The 13,309-nt window shown below is 41.3% G+C and overlaps 1 protein-coding gene across 2 annotated transcripts in view; it reads right to left on the minus strand.

The window, feature by feature from the left end:
• Nucleotides 1–68: 68 nt before the first annotated feature.
• The window catches only part of LOC129832868 (synaptogyrin-1-like), a 29,033-nt gene continuing 15,792 nt past the window's right edge, over nt 69–13,309 (minus strand). The window contains exons 2-4 of one of the 2 annotated variants that reach the window (XM_055896943.1): nt 9,081–9,318; nt 7,865–8,010; nt 69–5,733 (exon numbers count right to left, since the gene is read on the minus strand). In XM_055896943.1, the coding sequence (XP_055752918.1) occupies nt 5,524–5,733; nt 7,865–8,010; nt 9,081–9,318 (594 nt within the window). In that variant the 3' untranslated portion in view covers nt 69–5,523. The other variant, XM_055896944.1, reaches the window with a different exon arrangement.

Below are 13,309 nucleotides of genomic sequence, written 5' to 3' on the forward strand. Positions count from 1 at the left end.
ATATTTCGACGCTGGGTTTAAATAGTAAAACCCACATGAAGAAATAAACAAACATAATTGCACTCAAGTTCAACCATACCACAGCTTTTCCTTTATTGATCGTCTCCCGACAAAGTCCCCCACATCGACATTAGATCTTTCACAAACAAGCAACAAACAGCTAATAATTATGTATCCTTAATTACTTAACTGATTAATTTAATCAAAAATCATCACATCAAAAGCATTTACAACTCTATATTTTTTCAACTCTGTAGTAGCACACAGAGACCAAATAATTCTTACACAATGTCTATACAATTGGTAGTTTTGTCCCGTTATCCCAGTTTTTCTTTATAATTGTTGGTCACACTTTATTTGTATAGTCCCATATAGATGAACTACAGATGGTGATAGTATTAACTAAGTAGCTGTTGATAAGCAAATGTCTGCTAAGGTTACGTTTATGGTTAGGTCTAGAATAAGGGTTAGGGTAAGGGTTAAGGTTAGGGCTAGGTTAAGGTTTAAGTTTAGTGTTAGGATAAGGGTTAAGGTTAGGGTTAGTGGATAGTTAGTTGAAATGTTTTTGTTAGTTATTGAACATGGACTGACCATCTACAACCCATCTACTTGGGACTATCCAAATAAAGTGTTCCCTAAATGTTTCGCCCCAGAAAAGGTTTGCAACAGTAAAACACGACAAAGTCAATGTTTCCTGATCAGAAAACATGGCCGTACCTCACATAATGAAAGCCGAAGATGTCAGTTCTTTTGAAACACACACACACACTTTAAATGCATTAACACATATAGACATATGCTATTTTAACAATAGGTACAATATATTATCTTTGTTTATAACATAGTAATATCTGGTTAATAATAATGTAGTAAAAATGTTATTTCATACATATATAATTACATGTTGTTCATAATTACACATTTGTTATGTGTGCCACAAAATAAAAACATCCTGTTTTTTAAAATAATATCTGTAGTATATACAGCACCAGTCAAAAGTTTGGACACACCTACTCATTCAAGGGTTTTTCTTTATTTGTACTATTGTCTACATTGTTGAATAATAGTGAAGACATCGAATCTACGAAATAAAACAGTCATGTAGTAACCAAAAAAGTGTTAAACAAACTAGATTTTTCAAAGTAGCCAACCTTTGTCTTGATGACAGCGTTGCACACACTTGGCATTCTCTCAACCAGCTTCACGAGGTAGTCACCTGGAATGCATTTCAATTGACAGGTGTGACTTGTTAAAAGTTAATTTGGGGAATTTCTTCCCTTCTTAATGTGTTTGAGCCAATCAGTTGTGTTGTGACAAGGTAGGGGTGATATACAGAAGATATTCCATATTATGGCAAGAACAGCTCAAATAAGCAAAGAGAAACGACAGTCCATCATTACTTTAAAACGTGAAGGTCAGTCAACCCAGGAACATTTCAAGAACTTTGAAAGTTCCTTCAAGTGCAGTCGTAAAAACCATCAAGCGCTATGATGAACTGGCTCTCGTGAAGACCGCCACAGGAAAGGAAGACCCAGGGTTACCTCTGCTGCAGAGGATACGTTCATTAGAGTTACCAGCCTCAGAAATTGCAGCCCAAATAAATGCTTCAAAGAGTTCAAGTAACAGACATATCTCAACATCAACTGTTCAGAGGAGACTGTGTGAATCAGGCATACATGGTCGATTTGCTGCAAAGAAACCACTATTAAAAGACACCAATAATAAGAAGAGACTTTTGGGCCAAGAAACACAAGCAATGGACATTAGACCGGTGGAAATCTGTCCTTTGGTCTGATAAGTCCAAATTTGAGATTTCTGGTTCCAACCGCCGCGTATTTGTGAGACGCGTAGTAGGTGAACGGATGATCTCCGCATGTGTGGTTCCCACCGTGAAGCATTGAGGAGGAGGTGTGATGGTGAGGGGTTTCTTTGACACTGTCGATGATTTATTTAGGATTCAAGGCACACTTAACCAGCATGGCTACCACAGCTTTCTGCAGCAAAACCCCATCCCGCTTAGTGGGACTATCATTTGTTTTTCAAGAGAAAAATGACCCAACAAACTCCAGGCTGTGTAAGGGCTATTTGATCAAGAAGGAGAGTGATGGAGTGCTGCATCAGATGACCTGGCCTCCACAATCACCCGACCTCAACCCAATTCAGATGGTTTGGGTCGAGTTGGACCGCAGAGTGAAGGAAAAGCAGCCACGAGTGCTCAGCATATGTGGGAACTCCTTTAAGACTGTTGGAAAAGCATTCCAGGTAACTACCTCATGAAGCTGGTTGAGCGAATGCCATGAGTGTGCAAAGCTGTCATCAAGGCAAAAGGTGGCTACTTTGAAGAATCTCAAATAGAACATATATTTTGATTTGTTTAACACTTTTTTGCTTGCTACGTGATTCCATGTGTTATTTTATAGTTTTGATGTCTTCGCTATTATTCTACAATGTAGAAAATAGTAAAACTAAATAAAAACCCTTGAATGAGTAGGTGTGTCCAAACTTTCGACTGGTACTGAATATATACAAAAAATTGCAGAATATATATACAATTCTTGAGCAAGTTTTGCCTTGAAAAAACCCCCCACTCAGTTACACATACATGGATCATTACAAACATTTGGAAACAGAAATCACTAAGGTCTTCAGCTGTTGGCATGAAAGAAGAGATAACACGTCTGAAATCAACTGCTGGAATTCTAGTCAAATGAGAGGCTTCCGAGCTCACTTTGGGAGAATCTCAATTGCATACTCCTCGCGTCCTCTCTCATCACCTCCTTCGCTTTAAGCCACTGGATGAAAAAAAACAGAGATCCCACACCTCTGACTACAATAGATTTTGAGGACGATAGGAGAGAGGACAGGAGTATGCAATTGACACTCTTCGCTTTGATTTTAAGGACATACACAATGTCAGTTACTAGTGTCAAGCCAGTGTTGGTCACATTTTGGTTGGCAGTCAACGTTGGTGCATGGGGGTTGGTTATTGGCGGAAAAAGACTTGGCTTTTAAGTTGTTTATGTACACTGGTCTTCTTTATTAAGTGCTTACACGTCATAATTATAGAATTTGGTGCCTGCTGATGGAATGCCTAAGAATTTGATGAAATGTTTACGGATTTATCTAGTTCGAGAATTTTCTGCCGTGAACAGTTGAGGACAATATCTGAGTTTGCGCTGGTGATGACGCAGCACATCTGCAACCGCTCAATTTGTGTTCATGTGGCGTGTCTATAGTTGTGCTTTACCGTTAGTTGTTCGGTTCCTGTATGTCATACCCTGTCCTTTGGCCTGTATGATGGGATAACCCTTGAGATTTAGCACCGTTAACAGTGGGTTTGGCTTGGGTGTTAATTTGGCATAGATATGGCCAAGAGTAGACACCAAACAGTGCCCTTTTACATTTGCCAAACAAAGAAAGCTAAACTGGCAGAAAAGGGATGGCAAGCAGGTCCTAGGTCATTGTGCAATGACCAGGCTATAGTGTTGAGGCCCACAAAACACAGTGGTGTTTCGTAGGACTTGTGTTGTTCAGGTCTCATCACCTACATCATCAGGTAGTCACCTACATCACCTACATCATCATCTAGTCCCTTTGTTTGCCAGAAAGTAGTTTTGCACACCAATTGCATTCCTAACGTTCCTTCTTTAATTTGTGTTGTTATATGTGCTATTATAGGTGTGTACGAGTTCCAAGACTGTATCCCGACTCCACACCTTTCTCCCAAAGTGTGCACTTGCACACTCCCCCATCAAGGGTTGGTGGAAACTCCTTCCAGCCAATGCTTACACCAATCCCATTTTATCCATGATGGGGAGTATGCAAGTGCACACTTTTTGGATAAGGGTGGACAACTGGGACACACATAAGTGAATTAAGGCTGCAGAGAATAACCCTCTTCTGGTTAGAACTCTGTCTGATCCCATGGAGGTGGCCAACCAACACTGCACCCCCCACACTAAATGCAAACCGCTTCCGGACACCGACACACACACCGACCATGGTCTCTGAGAAGACTCTCGCTCTCCCCCATACCCTGCCTCCACCTTCCCAGCAATGTTGTAGCACTCTCAGACTCACACACACAGTGATTGCCAACCCTTGGTCCTGTCCCACCCTGTTAGCCACCCAAAGTCCCTGTCAGGTATTCAAGTCTCAGATCTGTTAGTGCTATCTTGCCAAATCCTACAGTGCATTCAGAAAGTATTCAAAGCCCTCAAATTATTCCACATATTGTTGTGAACGGCCTGAATTCAAAATTGATTAAATGTATTTTATCTACACACAATACTTCATAATGACAAAGTGAAAACATGTTTTTTCTTTTTTTTTGCAAATGTATTGAAAATAAAATACAGAAATATTTAATTGACATAAGTATTCACACCCCTGAGTCAATACATGTTAGAATCTCCTGTGGCAGCGATTACAGCTATGAGTCTTTCTGGGGAGGTCTTTAAGAGCTTTGCACGCCTGAATTGTACAATATTTGCACATTATTCTTTTTTAAATTCTTCAAGCTCTGTCCAGTTGGTTGTTGATCATTGCTAGACAGCCTTTTCAAGTCTTGCCATAGATTTTCGGGCAGACTGAACCAGGTTCTTCTCTAATATTTTGCCCGTGCCGTCTATTCCATTTATTTTTTCCTAAAAAAGTCCCTAGTTTTGCCGATGACATGCATACCCATAACATGATGCAGACACCACCGTGCTTGAAAATATGAAAAATGCAGTGGTCAGTGATGTTTTGTGTTGGATTTTCCCCAAACATAACACTTTGTATACAGGACATAAAGTTAATTTCTTTGCCACATTTTTTGCCGTTTTACTTTAGTGCCTTATTGCAAACAGGAATATTTTTTTTCTTTACATGCCTCCTCCTTCTGTTCACTTTATCATTTAGGTTAGTATTGTGGAGTGCCTACAATGTTGTTGATCCATTCTCAGTTTTCCCCTATCACAGCCATTAAACTCTGTAAATGTTTTAGTCACCATTGGCCTCGTGGTGAAATGTCTGAGCGGTTTCCTTGAGTTAGTTAGGATGCCTGTATCTTTGTAGTGACTAGGCGTTGCATGTATCAATACACCCAATTAATAACTTCACCATGCTCAAACTAAGCACATTTTTACTCCTGAACTTATTTAAGCTTGACATTAAAAAAAATAGGGTTGAATACTCATTTCAGATTTTCATTTTTTTTTTATAAATATGTAAACATTTCTAAAAACATAATTCCACTTTGACATTATGGGCTATCTTGTGTAGGCCACTGACACAAAATCTAAATTGTATCCATTTGAAATTCAGGCTGTAACACAACAAAATGTGGAAAAAGTCAAAGGGTTTGAATACTTTCTGAAGGCCCTGTATTTCATCATCACCGCTAACACAAACAGATCTGGGACTTGGCTACTTTTAAGACACCCCATGTCCCCATAAACCACAAAAATATCCCCTTAAAAACACCCCTGATGCTGAGTAAGCCCATTCCTGGCCCTTCTCTTCCTCCATTTGCCCTCTGGCTCAGTACTCCTGGCCCTGGTAGCCAGCGGAACCGTCGAAGGCTGGCTCTGTGCTGGCCGCGGGGTCAATGTCGGCGGCGTAGCTCGTGTAGTCAGTGCCCATGGGGGACGCGGCGTTGGGGTCGGCGGTGGGGTCAACATACTCCTGGGAGAAGAGGGCCGAGTCAGCCCCCAGCTTGTACTTCTGAAAGCCCAGGAAGGCCTGCACCGCCTTCAGAGTAGAGAGGGTGTTATGCGGCGGGCGAACAATTGAAAAGGGAATGGGTAATAATATAGAGGCGATAGCAAAATAATGTATGCGTGGAGAAGGGAAGAGGGAGCCCAGACCATAGGGGGCAGCGAGCGATTGGAAAGGGGATGGGCAACAACATGAAAGCAAAAGCAAAAAAAATATGTTGTGGGTGAGGGGGATAAACAAGAAGTGGAGACATGGGGTTGTGTGGGTGGGATTTGAATATGGCAGATGAGCAGAATGAGATGACACAATAGATGCAACCAATGGTAGTGGGGGAGGGGGGGTATATCAGGTAACATGCCATTGATTAAAAAAGGTACGAAGTAAGGTTAGGAGGATGAATGGTAGTTAGAAAAGAGTGGGATAACGAGAGAAAAAGAAGGGGAGAAAGAAGGAAGAGGGGAGGAGGGTTAAGTCTGTTAGTCGGTTTTAAGTGGGGAGTGTCAAAACAGATACAGTCAGTGGTCTTGGAGTGAAGTGAGTAACCTTTCAACTGATCAGGCACTGTCTTTTGACTTATTTCATTTTAATACAATAACAATTTATCATGAATAATAAACATTCACAAATCATCCCAGTGTCATATATAAAGCAAAAATACCCCCCCAAAAATAAAAAATGTATTTTAATCCTAACTCATAATACAAAATAACAGACAGATTCACATAGTGGTTGCAGCCAGCTGGACCTGGTAACACTAAATGCATGTCATTAAGCTGTAGTAGTTAGCTACAGCTGTGGGATGTGTGTATGGGGAAGCATAAGGCTAGATTAGGGAGAGGAGGTGAAAAGAGGTCATAGCTTTTCCTTCACAGATTTGTAGTGTTGGCATTGAAATAAAATGTGAACAATTACTACATATCTAAGATACAATCTAACAAGGTTTGGGGTCAAATTGGTATGAACTCTGTACATTTTTATCACTTTCTAATAATTTCCTGATTGATCCCAACCATGCAAAGTGGCCCTACAGAAAATGTTCAATCTAAATTGAACGGTACCATGAAATCAAATGATTTAATCAAAATAATACTTTACATTAAAATGAATTGAGACAACCAGCAAAGGTGAACATAGCTAAAATGGCGGATTACTATGCCAGGCAATGAAACCTGATATGTCAACAGTAGAGTACCACTGTTTTAACCCCACAAAGACACTCATTTTTGTCAATAATTTGATATCAAGGCACGTTGGAAGAGCAATCTGAATCTAGCAAGCGGATCCTAGCTGTAAACGCTAGCCAATCATGGTAAACAAACAAGGTACTCCTTTCAATGTGTTTGGCCATCTAAGGAGGACATCATTCAGACACAGCCTGGATGGGAAGTTGGTGTGAGTGAAATAAAGAAAGTGAGGGCCAGGATATCTATCATTAGGCGGTGCGGTGGTGTGGGCTACGGAATGAACAGTTTGTCGTACTCTTCTTCGAACGACACTCTCTTTATCCTCTCCAGGGACAGCAGTGTCAGAGCACCCTAGAGAGAGACAGACAGGTCAGTTATGGGATAGAAAGGGTGGTGAGGACGGGTGGTGAGGGTGGTGAGGATGATCCCAATATTCACCAGATACAATCCTTCCATAAAGTTCTGTATCATAACAACCTTTTTAAGCTTTTTCTAGACTGAGACGGAAGCAAAGATTAAATTGGCGAAGAGGTAGAAACTTAGATCTGAACTAACTAAAAACAGAGATGAAGCATTATTGTATACAAAAATACAGCATAGACAAAGATTCAAATTGAGAAAATTAGGAATCTAAACCGACCCAGAGAAGATAGAATTGGGAGAGAAAAATGTAGATCCGGGTTACAAAACTGCAGAAAAACAGAAGACAGTAGACACTTCTAAATATGAAGAAAAAGCAGTGTTAAACAGAGCTAAGTTAAGACTGACAAAGAGGAGCAGAATGTTATGACCCAGCTTCAGACGGAGCAGAATTAGAGCCTGATGAAGAAGGCAGAGGTGATATGTAACCAATTTAATTGAAAACTTTGATATGAATACATTTTGCGTAATATACATATTTTCTATTTTGTAGATGCTTAAATGGCCATTACGCCAGACAGGAAGGCTGATGAAATAGAGGGCTGTTGTACTGTACGTACCCAGGTGAAGATGGAGAAGAAGGCAAAGGTAATGGCGGCTCGGGCTGCGTCCGCACCCTCCCTTAGAGGGTTGTCCTCCTCCTTGGCAACCTGCCACTGGTTGGCCAGGAAACAGAACCCCACAAACCAGACAAACGACCAGAATGCTACAGGAAGGATGGGGAGAGAGAGAGAGAAAAAGGGAGGGAGAATTACAAACGAAAACCATTAATACTATGGGTGGTAAAACTAAAGGCAAAAATCTGTTCTTGAAATGTAATATCATACTCAGTAATACCACGTTACAAATGTCAGGCCAATAACAGACTGACATGAGTATGTTTGTGCATTATGAGCAACACCACAAATGTCATGCAACAATATAAAAAAACATATCAACTACTGATACACAACATATTTTGCAACCATTTTGACAAGCCTCAATAGCCTCACAGTAATCAAAGCCGAGCCTCAAAGGTCATAATGAGTTTGTTAGGGTTTATCAGCCACACCACAGCTAACCAGAAGGGGGCACCTGTGCACATACAAAATGGCTCCTATAGAACTCAAGTCCGCCAATGTCCTAGAGCTGTGATTCAAATTCCAGGGCTCTGTTCCAATACTATTAATATGCATCCTTCTTTAATCCTTTCCTTGAAGTAATCACCCATCTGATATAATATAATTGGTAAGAGCAATGCAGTGAAAAGCTTGCTTCTATGCCAATCAAGTCACGTTGGAGTGATTACGTCAAGGAAAGGAGGAAGTAAGGAATATACATTTTAAGAGTATACAAACAGGGCCCAGTATGCCTAATGGCTATTGAAGAAACAAGACCTTTATCAATGTCCATGTATTGATCAGTGTTTCCTAAGAGTTTAGAAAGGCTAAAGACAAAGGCCACATCCACCTCCCCACCCCTGAACCGAGTCTTCACAGAGCACCCAGAACCGTGTGCCTCCAAACACACTCCAAACTCGTATCATGACCAACTTCTCAACTAAAACAACCCCTTTCTTTGCTGTTAACGAACACACAATCACCTCCCGCGCATCCCCCATTCAAACTCACACCAACAAGCCAAAACAACATTCTTCCTGTGTGGGGTGAAGTTGTCCGTAAGACGCTGATCTGTGGTCAGTTTTGCATTTCCCCCAGTAATGGTTAAGGTTCGGATTGGGGGAGGAAAAGCTGTTCCTAGATTGGTACCTAGGAGAAACTACACCCCAGAGCTTACCAGACACTCCAATGTCAGCAAGCACAGCCTTCTTGCGGTCCTTGACGCTGCTGATCTGGGGGAAGTAGACGTCCAGGACCAGGAAGGCAGCACAGCTTAGGAAAGCCAGGGTTCCCATCCCCACTGCGTAGTTACAGGCATTCTGGTTCCTGTTGAAGATGCAGAACTCCTCAATCTCGTCAGGCCGGTTCACATAGCCCTCGTTGGCTATACAGCCAAAGATCACGATGGAGAAGAGCTGGGGGAAGAAGAGAGGGAGGGTTGTGAGAAAGAAGTTGATTGAGGAGAGAGGGTAGAGTAGGGAGAAAAGGAGAAATGCATAGGAGCAAAAGCCTGCAAAATCAGTAGCTCCAGGAGGACAGTTGGCAATTGCTGATCTACAGCATATGGTAGTAAAATCAATGTGGATGGTACATCAGTTGCACAAGCTGATCCTTTTTGCATCCTATGTAAATCTGTTACAGGCATTTGGAAAGTATTGTCATGACATGACAATCATTAATTCAATGACTTATCAAATCAATGAACTATGTTTAATTAATTACATGATTAAATGAATCATGTAACAACTCAGTAACTTGGGGCACCACGGGAAACTTATTTAACGAGTTCTCCCGAATTGTAAGATATATTCATATCTATAGATAAGTCACTTATAAATGTATTTTTACCTTTTTACCTCATTCTGAACGTCACAATATTCTATAAATCTGCACGAACCCGAGTCTACATGCTGACTCAGCTTACACAAATTGGTTTAATTATTTATTTACTAACTAACGAAATAATTACACACAGTATAGGTTGAATTGATTACTAACATAATGCATTGAAAAGTCCCCAGTGCACTAACCCGATATGACGGCTGGTTACACAATGAAAGGGGTGGGGAAAGAAAGAACGGGAGAAGAGACAAAGGAATTCAACTATCGTACATAGTTGAATAATACGCTCATCGTAAATATGGATTTTTAGCACCCTAACAACCGCTCATTCGGATTTAGAAATGCAATGCAAATATTGATGCTTGTTTGTCTGTCATCTTGCTCTGTTGAAATCTCCCGATCCGTCTGTGACGAATAGTTCGACAGAAAGTCTCTGGTTGTGTAAGTCTCTGGTTGTCCACCAGAGATCATCATGTCCTTAGTAGTAGCTTTCTTTGTTCTGGAATTGTTCTTTAGACTGGATACATCAGACATTCCAATGATCGTTTGTTAGGATCTTCCTTGTGTCTTTGGTCAAAGTTCTAGACTACTTTACATGCAGAGGCGGCAGGCGGTGCATGTCTTAGTCTTCTTCACTCGTTGAGGGTCTTGTAGTTTTAGACCATTTGTCACATATAAAAGCTCACGCTGAATGTATACTGGTCTAGTAGTTTTAAACGTCAGTAGCAACCAGGCAATGTCCTTTAGAAGTATTCTGGAAAAAGGGCCGTTCCGTCCTTTTGGCATAATGTCTGTGCTCATGTAGGCGTGGTTACTGACTGGCAAAAGTTTAGGTAGAAACAATTCTCATTTAGAAGGCTAAAATCACATTTCATCTTCCCACAAACAGTTTCATATTTAATCAAAAGCTTAACAACCTGACAACTGGGACGTATACATTTGTAGAGTTACTGTTATTTAGTTATACTGTTCTTAATGAAATCACAAAACAACAACTGATTTGACATGATTATTGTTTGGAGCCCCAACAATCATTTCCCACAATATTTGCGTTAGAAGTATTGTTTTAAACGTCCAACCCTTTGATGTTAAAGTTTTGGGGGCAGAGTCTCTCTCTACACACAAATAATTTTTGACTTCTCCATACTGCAGTGCACGAGACAGGAAGTTTACGACCGGTCGTTAAAGTCCTAGAACCAGCCCCACTTCCCCCACTTCATTTCTGGTGGGAGAGAGAGGGGGGGGGGGGGGGGGGCTCTCTTTGATCCTCACCCAGGAGGGAAAGTCCTGACAGTATTCAGACCACTTGACTTTTTCCACGTTTTGTTACGTTACAGCCTTGTTCTAAAATGTACAAAAAAAATTCCTCATCAATCTACACACAATATCCCATAATGACAACTCAAGGACATTCAGAGACTTGTCCCGACACCACTCCTGCGTTGTCTTGGCTGTGTGCTTAGGGTCGTTGCCCTGTTGGAAGGTGAACCTTCACCCAAGTTGGAGGTCCTGAGCGTTCTGGAGCAGGTTTTCATCAAGGATCTCTATGTACTTTGCTCCGTTCAGCTTTCCCTCGATCCTGACTAGTCTCCCAGTCCCTGCAGCTGAAAAACATCCCCACAGCAGGATGCTGCCACCACCATGCTTCACCGTAGGGATCGTGCCAGGTTTCCTCCAGATGTGACACATTCAGACTAAAGAATTCAATCTTGGTTTCAGACCAGAGAATCTTGTTTTTCATGATCTGAGAGTCCTTTTAGATGCCTTTTGGCAAACTCCCAGCGGGCAGTCATGTGCCTTTTACAGAGGAGTGGCTTCCGTCTGGCCACTCTACCATAAAGACCTGATCGGTAGAGTGCTGCAGAGATGGTTGTCCTTCTGGAAGGTTCTCCCATATCCTCAGAGGTCACCTCCCTGACCAAGGCCCTTCTCTCCCGATTACTCAATTTGGCCAGGCGGTCAGCTCTAGGAAGAGTTTAGGTAGTTCCAAACTTCTTCCATTTAAGAATGATGGAGGCCATTGTGTTCTTGGGGACCTTCAATGCTGCAGACATTTTTTGGTACCCTTGCCCAGATCTGTGCCTCGACACAATCCGGACAATTCCTTTGACCTCATGGCTTGGTTTTTGCTCTGACATGCACTGTCAACTGTTGAACCTTATATAGACAGGTGTGTGCCTTTCCAAATAATGTCCAATCAATTGAATTTACCACAGGTAGGCTCCAATCAAGTTGTAGAAACATCTCAAGGATGATCAACAGAAACAGGGTTCACCCGAGCTCAATTTCAAGTCTCATAGCAAAGGGTCTGAATACTTATGTAAATAAGGTATTTCTGTTTTCGCTTCGTCATTATAGGGTATTGTGTGTAGATTGATGAAGAAAAATATTTATTTAATAAATTTTAGCACAAGGCTGCAACATAACATGTGGAAAAAGTCAAGGGGTCTGAATACACTGTAGTAATGTATGGCGTCATGCAGAGAAGTCACAACATGATCACATCATCACACTTTGGGGTAAAATGAATCCAGAACCTACAAATCCACAGTCACATTTTCACCCAGTTGTCTACATTCAGATACATGTATGGCAGTACCTGATCTGACACGAGTGTAGATGAAGGAAGATCCTAATGACACATCATGTGAAACAGTAAGCAAAGTCAAAACCGGCCCATCTTGCACCAATGCCAGTAACTACATCATAAAACCATCTAGCATTATAGCAGCATTAAAAACGTCTACTCATTTAATTCACATACATTAAATAAATGACTCATATACTGGAGTACATCCCAACTGCTTTAATGCAGGTTCAGGCCAGGGTTGATGTTTGTTTTGTTGATGATGAGATGGGATGATATTAGGGGGCTTGTGTATACTACTGCATCTATTGCGCTCAGGCACGTGCACAGTTGTGTCAACCTGTGCCCAGCGTATGCCCCTTTGAACACCCATTCGACAAGTGCCCTTTTGCGTGGTGCTATTACTATTATTTTATGTATAAGGTTTTTTCGTTGTTGTTCTGAACCCATTGCCCGCAAGTCGTTGTGACGTTGTCAAGTTCGCCACCCCCCAACCCGTCTGTTGGTTGCACCTGATGGTCTGCCCTGTACTGAGATTACACACGCCCGGTATCCAAACATGTCACCGGTCGAGTGTGTGTAGCAAGTCAACTAGTTTAAATATCAACAGTGCTGCCTCAGTAGCATAACATTTGATGCACTTCTCTAGGGTACGTGAGACGGTAGCGTCCCACCTCTTCAACAGCCAGTGAAACTGCAGGGCGCCAAATTCAAATACAGAAATACTCATTATAAAAATTCAGAAAACAAAACATATTTTACAAAGGTTTAAAGATTAACTTCTTGTGAATCCAACCACGGTGTCAGATTTAAAAAATGCTTTACGGCGAAAGCATACCTTACGATTATTTGAGAACATAGCCCACTAGACAAATCATTACAAACAGTAACCAGCCAAGTAGACGTTACACAAGTCAGAAATAGAGATAAGATTAATCCCTTACCTTTGTTGATCTTCATACGGTTGCACTCACATT

Source organism: Salvelinus fontinalis, chromosome 34, assembly GCF_029448725.1.
Source record: "Salvelinus fontinalis isolate EN_2023a chromosome 34, ASM2944872v1, whole genome shotgun sequence".
NCBI lineage: Eukaryota > Metazoa > Chordata > Actinopteri > Salmoniformes > Salmonidae > Salvelinus > Salvelinus fontinalis.